At 52.6% G+C, this 12,893-nt stretch overlaps 1 protein-coding gene across 3 annotated transcripts in view; it reads right to left on the reverse strand.

The window, feature by feature from the left end:
* Positions 1-1,010: 1,010 nt before the first annotated feature.
* Positions 1,011-12,893, reverse strand: part of Fam102a (family with sequence similarity 102 member A) — a 33,345-nt gene continuing 21,462 nt past the window's right edge. For all 3 annotated transcript variants that reach the window (XM_008825262.3, XM_017796327.2, XM_008825272.3), the window contains 8 exons: positions 10,527-10,643; positions 8,784-8,830; positions 8,492-8,649; positions 6,063-6,167; positions 5,780-5,975; positions 5,188-5,309; positions 5,018-5,087; positions 1,011-3,537 (listed from right to left, as the gene is read on the reverse strand). In XM_008825262.3, the coding sequence (XP_008823484.1) occupies positions 3,492-3,537; positions 5,018-5,087; positions 5,188-5,309; positions 5,780-5,975; positions 6,063-6,167; positions 8,492-8,649; positions 8,784-8,830; positions 10,527-10,643 (861 nt within the window). In that variant the 3' untranslated portion in view covers positions 1,011-3,491. The remainder of the gene's footprint in view (positions 3,538-5,017; positions 5,088-5,187; positions 5,310-5,779; positions 5,976-6,062; positions 6,168-8,491; positions 8,650-8,783; positions 8,831-10,526; positions 10,644-12,893) is intronic.

Consider the following 12,893-nt stretch of genomic DNA (forward strand, 5'->3'; position numbering starts at 1 on the left):
GATGAACCACTTCTCCCCAGGAAAAGTACGTGCAACAGGGGGTAAGCCCTGAGAAGGGTTTAATAAAGCATGATGTCATTTTGGGGTAAACACCGCACAGGCTGATTCTTTCTGGCCTGGCAGGAACCACTTCAGAGTTCACTGAAGGCTCAGTCCAGAACTTTGCTGAGACACTAAACTTATCTGTAACCTGGAACAGTCAGAAACCAAGCCTGGACAAAGGCCTGCAGGGAGATTTCAAGAGCCTGGGCAGAGTCAACCAGTACACTTCCCTTCTCAGCCTCATTGAATGCTGAGAAGTGGGCAGTTTTGGCCTCTTCAAACTAGCAGGAACTTGGGCTCTGAGAGCAGAGCTGTCACATGGTAGGTGTGAAAGTGGTAAGTAATTTGCCCTCCTGGGCTTGAATCCTCCCCAGGAATCTGGAGGATAAAGGTGGCAGTAATCTCACACCTGCAATCCCAGCATTCAGGAGGCAGAGGCAGGATTGCAGTTAAGGTTGAGGCCATCCTAACGTGTTCCAGGCCAGCCTGGGCTACAGAATAAGACCGTCTCAGACAAATAAAGGCCAGTGAGATGGCTTATCAGGTAAAGGTGCTTGCTACCAACGTCAACAATCTGAGTTTGATTTCTGGGACTCACATGGTTAGGGAGAACAGACTCCCACAAGTTGATCTTTGAACTCTGCACCTGTCCACCTCCCATACAGAAAATTTTAAATGTAATAAATTTAAAAAGTTGTAAAGCTTTTCTTGTTGAGACAGCATTTCCCTGTAGCCCCAGCTGGCCTGGAACTCACTATGTAGACCTCAAGTCTCAGAGATCTGCCTGCCTCTGCTGGGATTAAAGGCCAACAACCACGCCAGGCCCAGTTGTGGAGGTTTTGACTGGACCCTGACTTGGAGAATACAGTCCTTCCATACTTCTCCAACCCTGGCATGCCACCTAACAAACATGCTAATTTCTGCTGTTTTTGATCCCAAAGTCAACATGGTAATGAGGTAAACAAGAGTAAACAAAATGTCAACATTTAATTTTTCCTCCAAACCGAACACTGACACTAGGCTGATTTTCCCAATGACATTTTCTGCGGTAAGCTGGGACAGAGATACAAACAGCCCACAGAATGGGGAGCAGTGGTGACAACAGTTAGAAAGGAGGGGGTTAAACAAAAGCACAACACCCCTCCCCAGCCACCTCCCCACAGGGAGGGAGACAAGGGTGGTCTCCATCCTGCAAAATCATGCAGCGTGGTCAGTTGTGGGGTGCAGAAAAGAACCCTAAAAATATTGTAGATCTTTATTTTCTTTAAATCTCCTAGTAGAAACATTAAACGGTCTTTTAAGAAGATTCCAAACTAGTATTGCATAGACCAATTCCTTTCCAAAAATATCTCTAATATATTCTCTCTGCATACAGAATTTGAAGCCCAGGTGCTATGTGCACCTGGCAGGAATCACTGAGTTCAAGGGGATTCTCTGACTGGGGAAAGGTTCTTGGCCTCTGGCTCCCGCCAGTGTTCATTTGGTTGTGGCCAAGTTCTTATCCCAGCTACCCTGGCCCAGTGCCTGGCATAGGAGGACATAGCAGGCTGTCTCCTTCCAGGGTCATTGGCTTTAGCTCAGACCTTGGCTTGGGTGGGTGGAACAAGGGCTCCTGGTTTGGAGGGTCTTCCTTCCAGAGCCAGCTGCTTTGTGCTTAGAGCCCCAGAACTTTGACTCAGACTGGAACAATGCCCTGACAGGCTGAGGTCAGACACCGAAGAGCGGTGCTCCCTCTATGTAGAGGTCACCTAATCTGGAGACTGGGCAGTCAGCTTCCTTTAAAGTGCCAGGTACCTGCTGGGCAGGAAGGGAGCTGGGCAGAACCTTCAGTTAGAACCTTCTCCAGCCAGAGCCCACACTCTGCCTTGCCTTGGCAGCACCTCTAACACTCATTCCTAAGAGTCACTGGGGATTAAACAACGGCAACAACAAAACCCCTAGCAATGGTCTGGTCCCAATACCAGCGGTCAGAGACAGAGACCCACAACTCTTGCCAGCTAGGGCAGATGAGGCTGGGTGAGGAAACTCCCAACCTGGGGAGGACAGCCTTCCCCCACCCAGAGAGAATTAGTGCCCTGTATTCCCTACCCCTAGCCCTGTTGGGACCCAGCCAGTAGGTGGGGTGGAGAACAGAGGTACCTCCCCTCACTGGGGGAGGAGGAAATACAGAACTGTGAACTTAGAAAGAGAAAAAAAGAAAAGGCCTACAGGGCTAAGGCAACACCAGCCTGCTGGGTTGGCACAAAATGAGTGGAACTTAAAGGGTGGGAGTTTGTCCAGGGCCAGGCTGGCAGCCAGAACCCTCCTTCAAGCAAGTTACAGGATGGAGAAAAGTGCTGGAGGTGGGAGCACTCAGAGCAGAGATGTTGAGGGGAAGGGCTGAGCAGGGCACAGGGCCAGGCTGTTCCCCAGGGAAAGCATGTCCCTTGCCCAGAAGTAGGGGATGCCTCCAGGGGAGGACTGAGGCTTGTCCGGTGGTAAGCCAGCTGTGGCCAGTCTAGTCACAGCCCACCTGGCTGACTTGACTCTCCAGCCTGGGCCCTAGCCCAGATCTGCTGACCTGAGGGCAGAGGAAGGGGCTTTACTTGCCCAGCACAGCTGGGCCCCATCCTTCCTGCAGGAAGGCCAGCTGCTCAGGAGCCAGTCCTGGGCAGATGGCACCATGATGCTAGATCTTTCTAGGCTCCAGTCTTAGATCTAAGCTTGGGCTTACTGTAGGGAAAGGGCAATGCCACGTTCCAGCCGGGCTACTGGACCCTAGGCCTGGCTGCACAGCAGACAGCACCCAGGAGTCCTGGAGAAAGTGTGGAGGGAGGAGGGCAAGGGCCAGTGGTTCTGCTGGGGACGAGCATGTGCAAAGTGCAGGCTGCAGGGCAGCAGGAGAACATTCCATGAGGGAGGTTGGGGGTCTCAATCCAGAGTGTTGGGTCTGAGGTCTTGGCTCCTGAGAAGGCCGCCAGCGGGTCCCCCTAGGAGATAGGTTAGGGACAGCTGAGCACTAAGCAGAAAGTCACATGTGGCAGGATTCTGGGGGTGGTCCAGCCCCTTAAGGGCAAGGGGCAATGGAGCAAGGCCTTGTCAGCCTGGCTGGAGCTGGTGCTCCTGAAGGTAAAGGGATTATGGGAGGTGGGAGGCTCAAGCACAAGCACCCCAACATGGAAGAGCAGCTGCATGTCCTCTGCCGGGGCCAGTCCTGGCCAGCTCTGTCTTATCCCCTGCCTTCTAGTGGTTCAGAGGAGAATATTCACAGTGGTGTCCAGGCCCCATGGTCCTGGGGTGGAGAGGAGGGCAATGGAATGATGCTGTGGAGGGTTGGTGCAGGCTAGAGTAGGAGGAGGCACAGATGCAATACGGTGCGGATCCGAAGGGCAGGTTCCTGCTCCTCCTGGAATGGTGCGGGCCTGGGTACTCCAGATGGCAGGCCCTTCTCCAGCTGGACAACTGCTCCCTCAGTGGCTTTCAATCACGACTGGCTCATAGACCCCAGAGGAGACTCTGCAGGGGAAGACAGTCAAGTTTTTTCACCCCCTTAAAAAAAAATATTTATTATTTTTATGTGTATGCGTGTATTGCCTGCATGTAGGTAAGTGCACCCGTGTCGTGCAATGCCCACGGAGGTCAGAAGAGGCTGTTGGATCCCCTGGGACTGGAGTTACGGACAGTTGTTAGCTGCCATGTGGGTGCTGGGATTTGAACCCGGGTCTTCTACAAGAACAGCCAGTGTTCTTAATCGCTGAGCCATCTCTCCAGCCCCCCTCCCCTTTTTTGGTCTTTTTGAAACAGGTCTCCCCGTAGTCCGAGCTAGCCTGGAACTCACTATATAGACCAGGCCGACCTCGAACTCACAGAGATCTGCCCGCCTCTGCTTCCCAAGTGCTGGGACTACAGGTGTGCGCCACCACTCCCGCCGAGTTTGTTCCCTTTGATGCTCCAGTGCTTCCCTGGGCCAGGCCTTTGGGGGTGCTCCATATGCAATCACTGTTTACCAGTCTTGTTTTACAGAGTGGCTAAATGGAGGCTCAGAGATGTTAAGTTGCTTGCTGTAATTTCTGCCCAGGATGACAGAAACACCATCAATTTACACAGTTGGCTGAGTCACTCCTCCCCTCATAGTAACCCTGGCAAGGAGAGACTGTGGCCTGTGCTCTTTGACAGATAAAGAAGCTAGGTCTGGAAGAACTGTGAGGTTTGTTAAGAGGGCAAGAGAGGGGCTTGGAAAATGTGCCAGTGGTTAAGAGCACTGGCTGCTCTTGCAGGACTTGGATTCACTTCCTAGCACCCACATGGCAACTGATAACCATCTGTAATTCCAGTTCCAGGGATCTGACCCTCTTCTGACCTCCACAGGCACCAGGAATGTGTGTGATGTATACACAGGCAAAACCATTCATACATTTACATCTTTTTCAAAAAGTAGGCAGGAGAAACCCCAAGGGCATGACCTGCTCTTTTCCTGCTGAGGCCTTGCTGCTGACAGGGTTACTCTCCTCCAACCCTCCAAATATCAGCATCCTCACTTTGTCACTGGGCTAGGGCATTTTTACCATCATCCAAGGATGCCCCTATGGTTCTTGTTCTCCCACCCAGGCCAGACCCAAAGGCCTGCAGGGAGAGGGTGGCTGCAATTATAACCTCAGCCAGCAGGGGCCAGCAGAGCAGCATGAGTCAGCAGACCTCTGGACCAGGGCTGCCAGGCCTGGTATCTTGGGGCTCTGGACCCAGAAGTTCCCGCTTGTTTCACTAAGAAAAGTCATACACCCCTGTATGCTGAACGCCCTCAGCTTTCACTCACTGGCTCACTCAGTGAGTCAAAAGGCCTGGAAACCAGAAACACTGGAGCCCACTCTTCATGAAAGTCTGTGAGCAGGCATTGCACAGGCTCTGAAGGACAGGAGGGCCCAAGGTCAATGGTGACAAGAAGAGGGCTCAGGGGCCGATGACTGCCTTACCACACCACAGTGACCTCTGACCCTACCTGTTGGCCAGCTGAATGCCACTCAATGTGGTGGAGCCATCTCGGCTCACGAACAGTCGAAGGTTGCTGTCTGCGGAGACACAAGGGAGGACCGAGGCTGAGCAGGGGCAGGGACAGCCCCTGGAAAGAGTAGCATCACCTCCCGAGCTGGATTGGGGCCAGCAGCTCACCCTCAGTGTTGCTGCCATCGGTGAAGTCCTGGCTCTGCACGATCTTCTCCACAATGTCATCTGCATCAATCCGAGTGTCATCCACCCAGGTTGGATGGCTCTCCACCGAGTCCTTCTTTCGCCTTGGAGGAGAGGGGCAGAACTATGACAGGGCAGTGGCAGGCACAGCAAGGAAAATAACCCCAGCACCTCCAGCACTAGAAAGTTCTATGCACACCCCATCCTGCATTTCATTTGGCCCTCACAACTGCCATCATAGGCAAGTGCTGTTAAGACCTGGTTTGATAGAGAACCCCAGGGCACCAAGAAGTTAACCTGTTTGAAGCCACACAGCATACATGTGGTAGATCCAAGGCTCAACCCCAGGTCTGATGGGCCCACAGACTAATACACAAAACGTACAAATAGCAACATCATCTAAGCTGGGATACATGCCAAGCCCAGGCTATGCTTTTATGAGTAGCAGTTGGTTAAATCATCACCACTCAACACTGAGATGGGGAACCTACTGTCCCTGCTGTGGTCACAGGCATACGTTTAGGGAGTCACTCGGAAGATACTGTTTACGACAGAGCCCTACCGTAGGACTCACCGAAATGAGCGGTCTGACAGATGCAGGGGCCGTGGGGGCCGGGGAGGCTTCTCAGGGGGCCGGTGTTCCCGCTCCATGCCCTCAGGGCCCTCCACTGCCATGCTGAGGCCACCTGAGGCGCTGCTGCTAGTGGACGTGTTGCGGCGGTGTGTCAAGTCAGACAGGCTGGAGGAGCGTGAGTGCTCTGTGCTATAGCCTGAGGAGGAGGCAGTATTGAGGAGGTGATTACAGGGGCCCCAGGACTATGGAAGGTCCCAGGTGCAGGGAGGGCCAAACCACTCACCAGAGAGCTTGGACTGCTGACTGGCATAGCTGGAGTTGCGGGAGTGGCCAGAGTGGAACACCTCCTCAGGACTGGACAGGCTCTGGTCTGGCTCCTCTGGCAGCCCTGGGGAGGGGAGCAGGGTTATACTGTTGTGCCACCCCACCAGCAAGCCTCCTCTCACAGCCTCACATAGGTCACTCTGTCTCTATTTCACAGACTGAAGACAGAGGACTAGAGGACCAGCAACCTGACCCAAGCCACAGGTCCCTTGCTGAACCCAGGTTACTCATACATAGTTGTCAGGACCTTAAATAGCAGGCCTCTCACAGGCCATGAAGTAGAAGGAAAGCTAGACAAATGCCAAGCCAGTTACACACAGTCAGGGAATGATGTGGAGCGGGGATAGCACACACAGGGACCTGGCCCATTCTATGGACCAGGGAAGGCTTCTCCCAGGAGATGGTCTAATGCTGAGACCTTTAGGACCCTAGGGAAGGGAGCCAGAGAAGGTAGCGGGGACAGGGCCTTCCAGAGTGAACAGTATACACAAGGCCTTGAAACTGGAATTAGCTTGGGTTCATGAAGTGAACAGGGAGAGGGGAAGCAAGGTGGAGAGGAACAGACCAGGACCCAAAAGACAGGTCAACAGCCCCATCATAGGTCACTTCAAAACCAACTTTCCTGGTACTCCCCAGCTGTCAACACAGAAGAACCAAGTGGGACCTAGGCAGGCCTCTATGAATGCTTATCTCCCAACCCTCCCCACAAACACAGGAAGGAAGCACTGTACTCATCCATCCCTTCTCCACTCCAGGGATGAGCCCATGCACACAGGCCACAGGCTGGACTCAGGTGTGCCCGACAAAGCCCTTTTCTTTCCTTCTCTTTCCCATCCCCTCCCTCTCCCCTCCCTCCCTCCTTCCCTCCCTTTCAAGAAAGGGTTTCACTACGTGGCCCTGGAACTCGCTGTAAACCAGATTGTCCTCAAATTCACAGATATCAGCTTTCCTCTCTGACTTCCAAGAGCTAGGATTAACCACCATGCCTGGCTTTTTTTTTTTTTTTTTTTTTAAGACAGGGTCCCATGTAGCCCAGGCTGGCTTTGAACTTGCTATGTAGCTGGACTTCAGATCTTCCTGCCTCTATCTCCCAGGTACTGGGGTTGCAGGCATGCACCACACCCAGGTAGATTTTCAAGTCTTCAACATACTCTGTATGTGGCAGGGGAACCAGCTTTCAAATCGCACACTTCCTGGGAGAAGGAGAGTTGTCTATTCCAGGTTATACCAGGGCAACAGCTGTGCTGAGGTGGCCCAGTCCCTGGACAGCCCTTTCCTCTGCCTCACCCCAAGCTAAAAAGAACAAGCAATAGTCCTGGGAAGCCTCTATCCAGTAGGCAGCCTCAGGCCAAGGCAGTCAGGAGCAGCAACCTTCTGCTCTGGGTCTCTCCTGGCTGAGACTGCAGGAAGGCTGGGCATAGGTGAAAGCCAAGCCCTGGTCACTGAGGGTCTATCACAGCTGCTAGGTCTGCAGAGGCTGAACCACCCCTTGAGGTCTGTACCCCTTTAATTCCTCCTGTGGCACACACTGGGGCCACAGGTGATACCTACTCAATGATCAGTCTGGGAACTGTCTGCCTCCCAGCTTTGAGTGCACCTCCAAGAGGGTATGGGGGGGGCTGAAGCTCATACCTCTAGAGACCCCTGTATGGCCCCACATAGCCAACAAGACCACGCTGGGGTCTGGCAAACACCAAGCAGCAGGCTAGAGTTTCCTCCTGCAGTAGCACCTCAACTCTACAACAGCCTCCAGGGAGTCAAGTTCCTCAAGCTCCTTCACATTTTCCATGACATGACAACATAATAAAAGACATGTGATATACTGAGTGCTCACCAGGTGCCAGGATAGTTAGCTTAGCTAATCCCTCAAATAAATGCTGATGTAGTTACTGTCACCAATCTCATCTTCAGGACTCAGGACGTTGCCACTTAGAAAGGAAAGGCATGCTGGCCTGTCGGTCACCCAGCAATGAGAGGCCAAGAGCTCCCAGGATGTCCCTCTGCTAGGTACAACTAGTCCCCGACCCCAGACTGCCATTCAGGGGCCATCTCCTCAGAGAAGCCTTCCTCATCCCATTTTCTAAGCCTGTCCCCTTCTTCCCCAGTTCTCCACGTGCTAGGAGAGGCAGATGAGCCTGTGACTTATTGATGGTTCCTGACGGTCCTGTCAGAAGGCCACAAGGACACGAAACTGTGCCAGTTTCAGTCCCAGGCACTGCCAGGATCCCAAACCCAGCACTGTGGCACTCAGACCACGTGAGCAAGGGTAACACCAGTAGATTCATGCACTCTCTTCCACCCTTCTGATAAGCCTCTTCGTGGGACATGATATGCAGGGAAGAAGCTAAGGTCACTGGCAGGGGAGGAGCAGGCAGATGGGGATGGTACCTGAGCCCAGGATGGTGGGCCGGGCCTTGGGGGGCCGGGACCCAGTCAGAGAATTGGTACCACTGCTGCCACCGCTGCTGGTCCCACCACCTTTACATGTCAGCTGCAGGGAGGAGTCCTGGCCTGGGATGGAGATGGACTTGGCAGTGGATGGTGGCCTTGAGAAAACAAAGAGGTGTGATTGGGGTCCTCGATCCTCAGGATCAGATGGAGACAGAGATACTCCAGAGCCTGGGGAAGGAAGAATCCATCCTATGGCCCCCATCCCATATAGGGCTGCAATAGCACTCACGTCTTAAAGCAGGGGTCTCCAGAGAGCAGAAACATGCCAATGGTGACCTAGGGGTAGAAGGGAGAGATCAACCTGGGCTATGTGCACCCAGCACAGACCAGTTTCCAGCAGCCTCCAGGCTCAGGCCTCAGAAGGGCTGGGACTCCAGTCTGGACTCTGTCCCTTCCTGCTGGAGGCTCTGGTGCAGCCATTTATCCACAATTAGCCCTGTGTTCTGTGCGGAGGGTAGAATGGACAGCCTGGTGGAATATGGGACAAGATGAGGCTCACTCCACTGACACCTGGTACAGCAAGTCAACTTCTGTGATTATAAACTGTGACTGGACTGAGAGGTCCAGGGGACCACATTCACTCATACTTGTCTTGTATCGGTGTGATGTCAGGGGAGAGGGCTCAGGGAGCACCACAGGGAGTGGGGGACAGCCACATGGCAAGCAAGGGCTGGTCAAAGCTTGATGAAGTAACACAACACAGCCAGTTTTGAATATAGTACCCACTTGCCAAAGACTCTGCCAATGGTCCAAATATGGTAAAAATCTGTGTCCCCAAATTTCGGTTAAAATGAAATAACAGGCAGGTAGTAACAGAATGATCCCAGGACTACCAGTGATTTAGTGTCACTGTGTTACCACAGCCACTAGGCTCAGGCTTTTTTATGGCTCATTTCACTTGCCCATGACAAGAGCCTACAAGGTAGGTGACAGTCCCAGGTTGTAGGTGAAGGAACCAATGCTCAGAGAGGAGAGGTGACTGCCCAAGGCCCTGAAGACAGGATGTAGGGGGAGTTAGCCTTGAACCTGAGGCCACCTAGGCCCAGGTTCCCTTGACTGGCCTGGCTCAGAGTCCACAAGCCCCCTGGTGAGAACACATGACTTCCTACCAATCAGCCTGGCTCTTCTCTTTCTTAAATTTTTTTTTTGGATGACAGACAGGGTCTTGCTATGTAGCCCAGGCTGGCTCAAACTTACAATCCTAGTGCCTCAGCTTCAAATAATGGGATTACATAGTACGCCATAACACCTACCGGGTAGACTTATTTATGTACCTCCTAGGCCCTGACCACTACCTCAAAGCCCAGCTTTGTGCCAAGCACATTTGGGTCATCTCTTGGAGGTGGCAGTGGGACAAACCTGTTTTCTCAGCCAGGCTGTAGAAGGGTGTGGTGGAGAGGGAGGAAGAGGAGTATACTGACAGCAGATTGAGGGAAGGGAGCTACCTGGGCTACTGAAAACCTGTGTGGCCAGCGGGATAGGTCTGCTCATGGACCCTCAGAGCAGACCCTCAGGCACACACGCTGTAGAACATTAGTTCTACTGGAGCCAGGCAGCCTCAGATCAGGGGCAATGTTAGGAGCTGGGCTGTGCAGCTCCAAGACTTGTGGTGTCAGGTGCCAGCTTTGCTTATGCCCTAGAGCAAATGATAGAACTTCTGTGTTATGACTCCTTCCTATTCAAACTTGGAGCTAGTGAGAGACACCACACCCACGGGCTGTAGTTGGGTCAGAGAGCACAGGCACTGGTCACAAGGCTCATCTTGTTAAAGGTGTTCTTCAAACCCTTAGAACAGGTAGGGGCTCACATCCAACCACAGATGGGCAACTGAGACTATGATCCAGGGCCCATACCTTCCCAGCATTTCTCACTGAGAACCTGTATCTTCAACAGCCCTCTGGAGAATTCTGGTGAGGATATAGGCTTGCCCCCACCCCTTGGTGAGGTGAAGATGCAGCAGGGACCCTAGTACCTTGAGGATGGAGTTGTCTTGGCGGGTGTTCTTTGTGTCATATCCCTCCAACAGGCAGCAGCGCACGGTGGAGCCTGAGCCAGCAAACTCAGCCAGGTTCAAGTCAGCAAAGCCCAGCTAAGAGAGAAAAAGAAAGAGGTGGGAGGCCTCAGAGAATGGGTGCCAGGCAAGCAGGTACAAAGGGTTAACTTGGTGGAGGTGGGGGAGGGAGGCAGGCAAAAGCCCTGGGTCCGCCCCACATCCACAACTGACTGTTGCATAACCAGGATCCAAGGACAGGGTCCTGGGTGAACAGCACCAACGTAGCAAAGCAAGGAGCTCACATCCCTGAGTGGTACAAAGCATCCTTTGTGCCGAGTCCCAGAGTGCACTGGGACCAGTGCGCCTGAGATGAAAGGACATTGTTGTCTGTGACACAGACACATTGTTCCCTGGGAAACAAGGGCCTGCTGTCGGGAGCCGACAGGACAGTGGGAGAGGAGGAGGGAAGACCCGTGGGAACTTGAAGGAATACTACAGAGTGGACAGGATCTCCATGAAATCCCTGGAGGAGGGAAGTGAGGGACTGGTGGGCAGAGTCGAGTGTATGGACACCCAAGGACTGGGGCGCTCCTTGTATGATGTGTCCAGGTGAGGGGTGTGACGGAGGGTGGCAGAAGCACAGGGTTGAGTAAGACAGAATCCATGTCTGCCTAATCAGAGAAACTGAGGCTGAAGTGAGGGAGTACCAGTCAGGCTTGGGGACTACCAGGAAAAACACCTCTACTTCAGTGTCTATAGGCATAGGCTCCAGGATCAGAAAACTGGGTTCAGATGGACCCATGTTCTGTCAATGACTCAGAGGGACCCGATGTTTTACAGATGAAGTCATTAAAAGTTCAGCGAAGGGAAATGAGCTGACCAGGGTCACACAGCTTGGCCAGAATGACAGGATTGAAACTAGGCTGGGTTAGCAAATTCCAGTACCTCCGGGGTCATAGTTTCCTCATCTAAATAACGAATGTAAAAGCCCACAGTGAGTTCTACTATGGAAGAGCAAGGAAGGATCTAGAAGCATCTGAAATGGGCTAAGTGTTCCTACAGAATGCTGACAGCATGGGGCTGGGCCTGTGGAGCTCTGGGGTTCTGGAGTTGTGGGCATCAGGGATGCCTGAGCCCACACTGCACTTCCCTCAGGCTTTCCCCACAGGGTGAGAGGTAGGTGAACTCACCACCCATCCTGAGCAGGGCTAGCCAAGAGTTCCCTGTTCTCCCCAGGAAGAAAGGCTGAGGGCAGCACAGACTCACCCCAAAGCTAGGCAGTCTTCTGCTCTTTCCCCATAGAAAATACTTTAGGGCTGAAGCCAGGGGTTGGGGGAGAAGCACTAATGAAACCCTGGAAACGACACAGCCAACAGTAGGGACTGGCGGAGTCAATGTCACCAGCCACACAATGCGACATTACTGCCATTAGAAAGGACACAGACAGCTAAGGTGACCTGAAAAGATACTCATGATGTACTGGGTGTAAGTGCAAAGCTGGAGCTGTAGGATGTGCAGGTCCATTTAATCACTGCTCACAAACACGTGTACACATGGGTGCTTGCTTACATTTCTCTAAATCACATGCATGCTAAATTCACTGTTCTATACATATACTTCTTGTTTTGAAAGGTTAGGGGTTGAAGGTATGTAGGTCAGTGGCAGAGCACCTGCCTAGTATGCATGAGGCCTTGGGTTCAATTCAATCCACCCCATGCACACAAATTATTGGAAAGCCTTTTTTTTTTTTTTTTGAGGCAGGAGCCCCTGCTGGCCTAGAATGAGCTATGTAGGCCAGGTTGCCTCGATCTCACAGAGATCTGCCTCTGCCTCCAAAGTGTTAGGCCCAACTGTTGTAAAGTTCTTCACCACCCTCTAATTCCTGACTAGTGAGGTGGGGGGAGGGGAAGAAGGAAGGCAGAAGCAAGGTCTTTCACTCTGACCTTCTATCCCACTTGTACTACTACAAGCAAGAACTGCGTTTATGGCAAATACAAAGACTACCAATAAAGATACTCCCCAAAAGGGGCAGGAGAGTTGGCTCCAGGGTTAACAGCACTCGCTGCTCTTCCAGAGGACATGAGTTCAGTTCCCAGCATCCATATGACAGCTCACAACCATCCTTAACTCCAGTTTAGTGGATCCAATGCCCTCTGCCATGGGCACTGCAAGTAGGTGGTACACTTACGGACATACAGGCAAATACTCATACACACAAAGATCCTCCAGCCAGATGTGGTGGTGCACGCCTTTAATCCCAGCACTTGGGAGGCAGAGGCAGGTAGATCTCTTTGAGTTCAAGGCCAGCCTGGTTTACATAGCGGGTTCTAGGCCAGCTGAGGCAAC

This window comes from Nannospalax galili, unplaced genomic scaffold (assembly GCF_000622305.1).
Source record: "Nannospalax galili isolate Female #2095 unplaced genomic scaffold, S.galili_v1.0 scaffold290, whole genome shotgun sequence".
NCBI classification, from domain to species: domain Eukaryota; kingdom Metazoa; phylum Chordata; class Mammalia; order Rodentia; family Spalacidae; genus Nannospalax; species Nannospalax galili.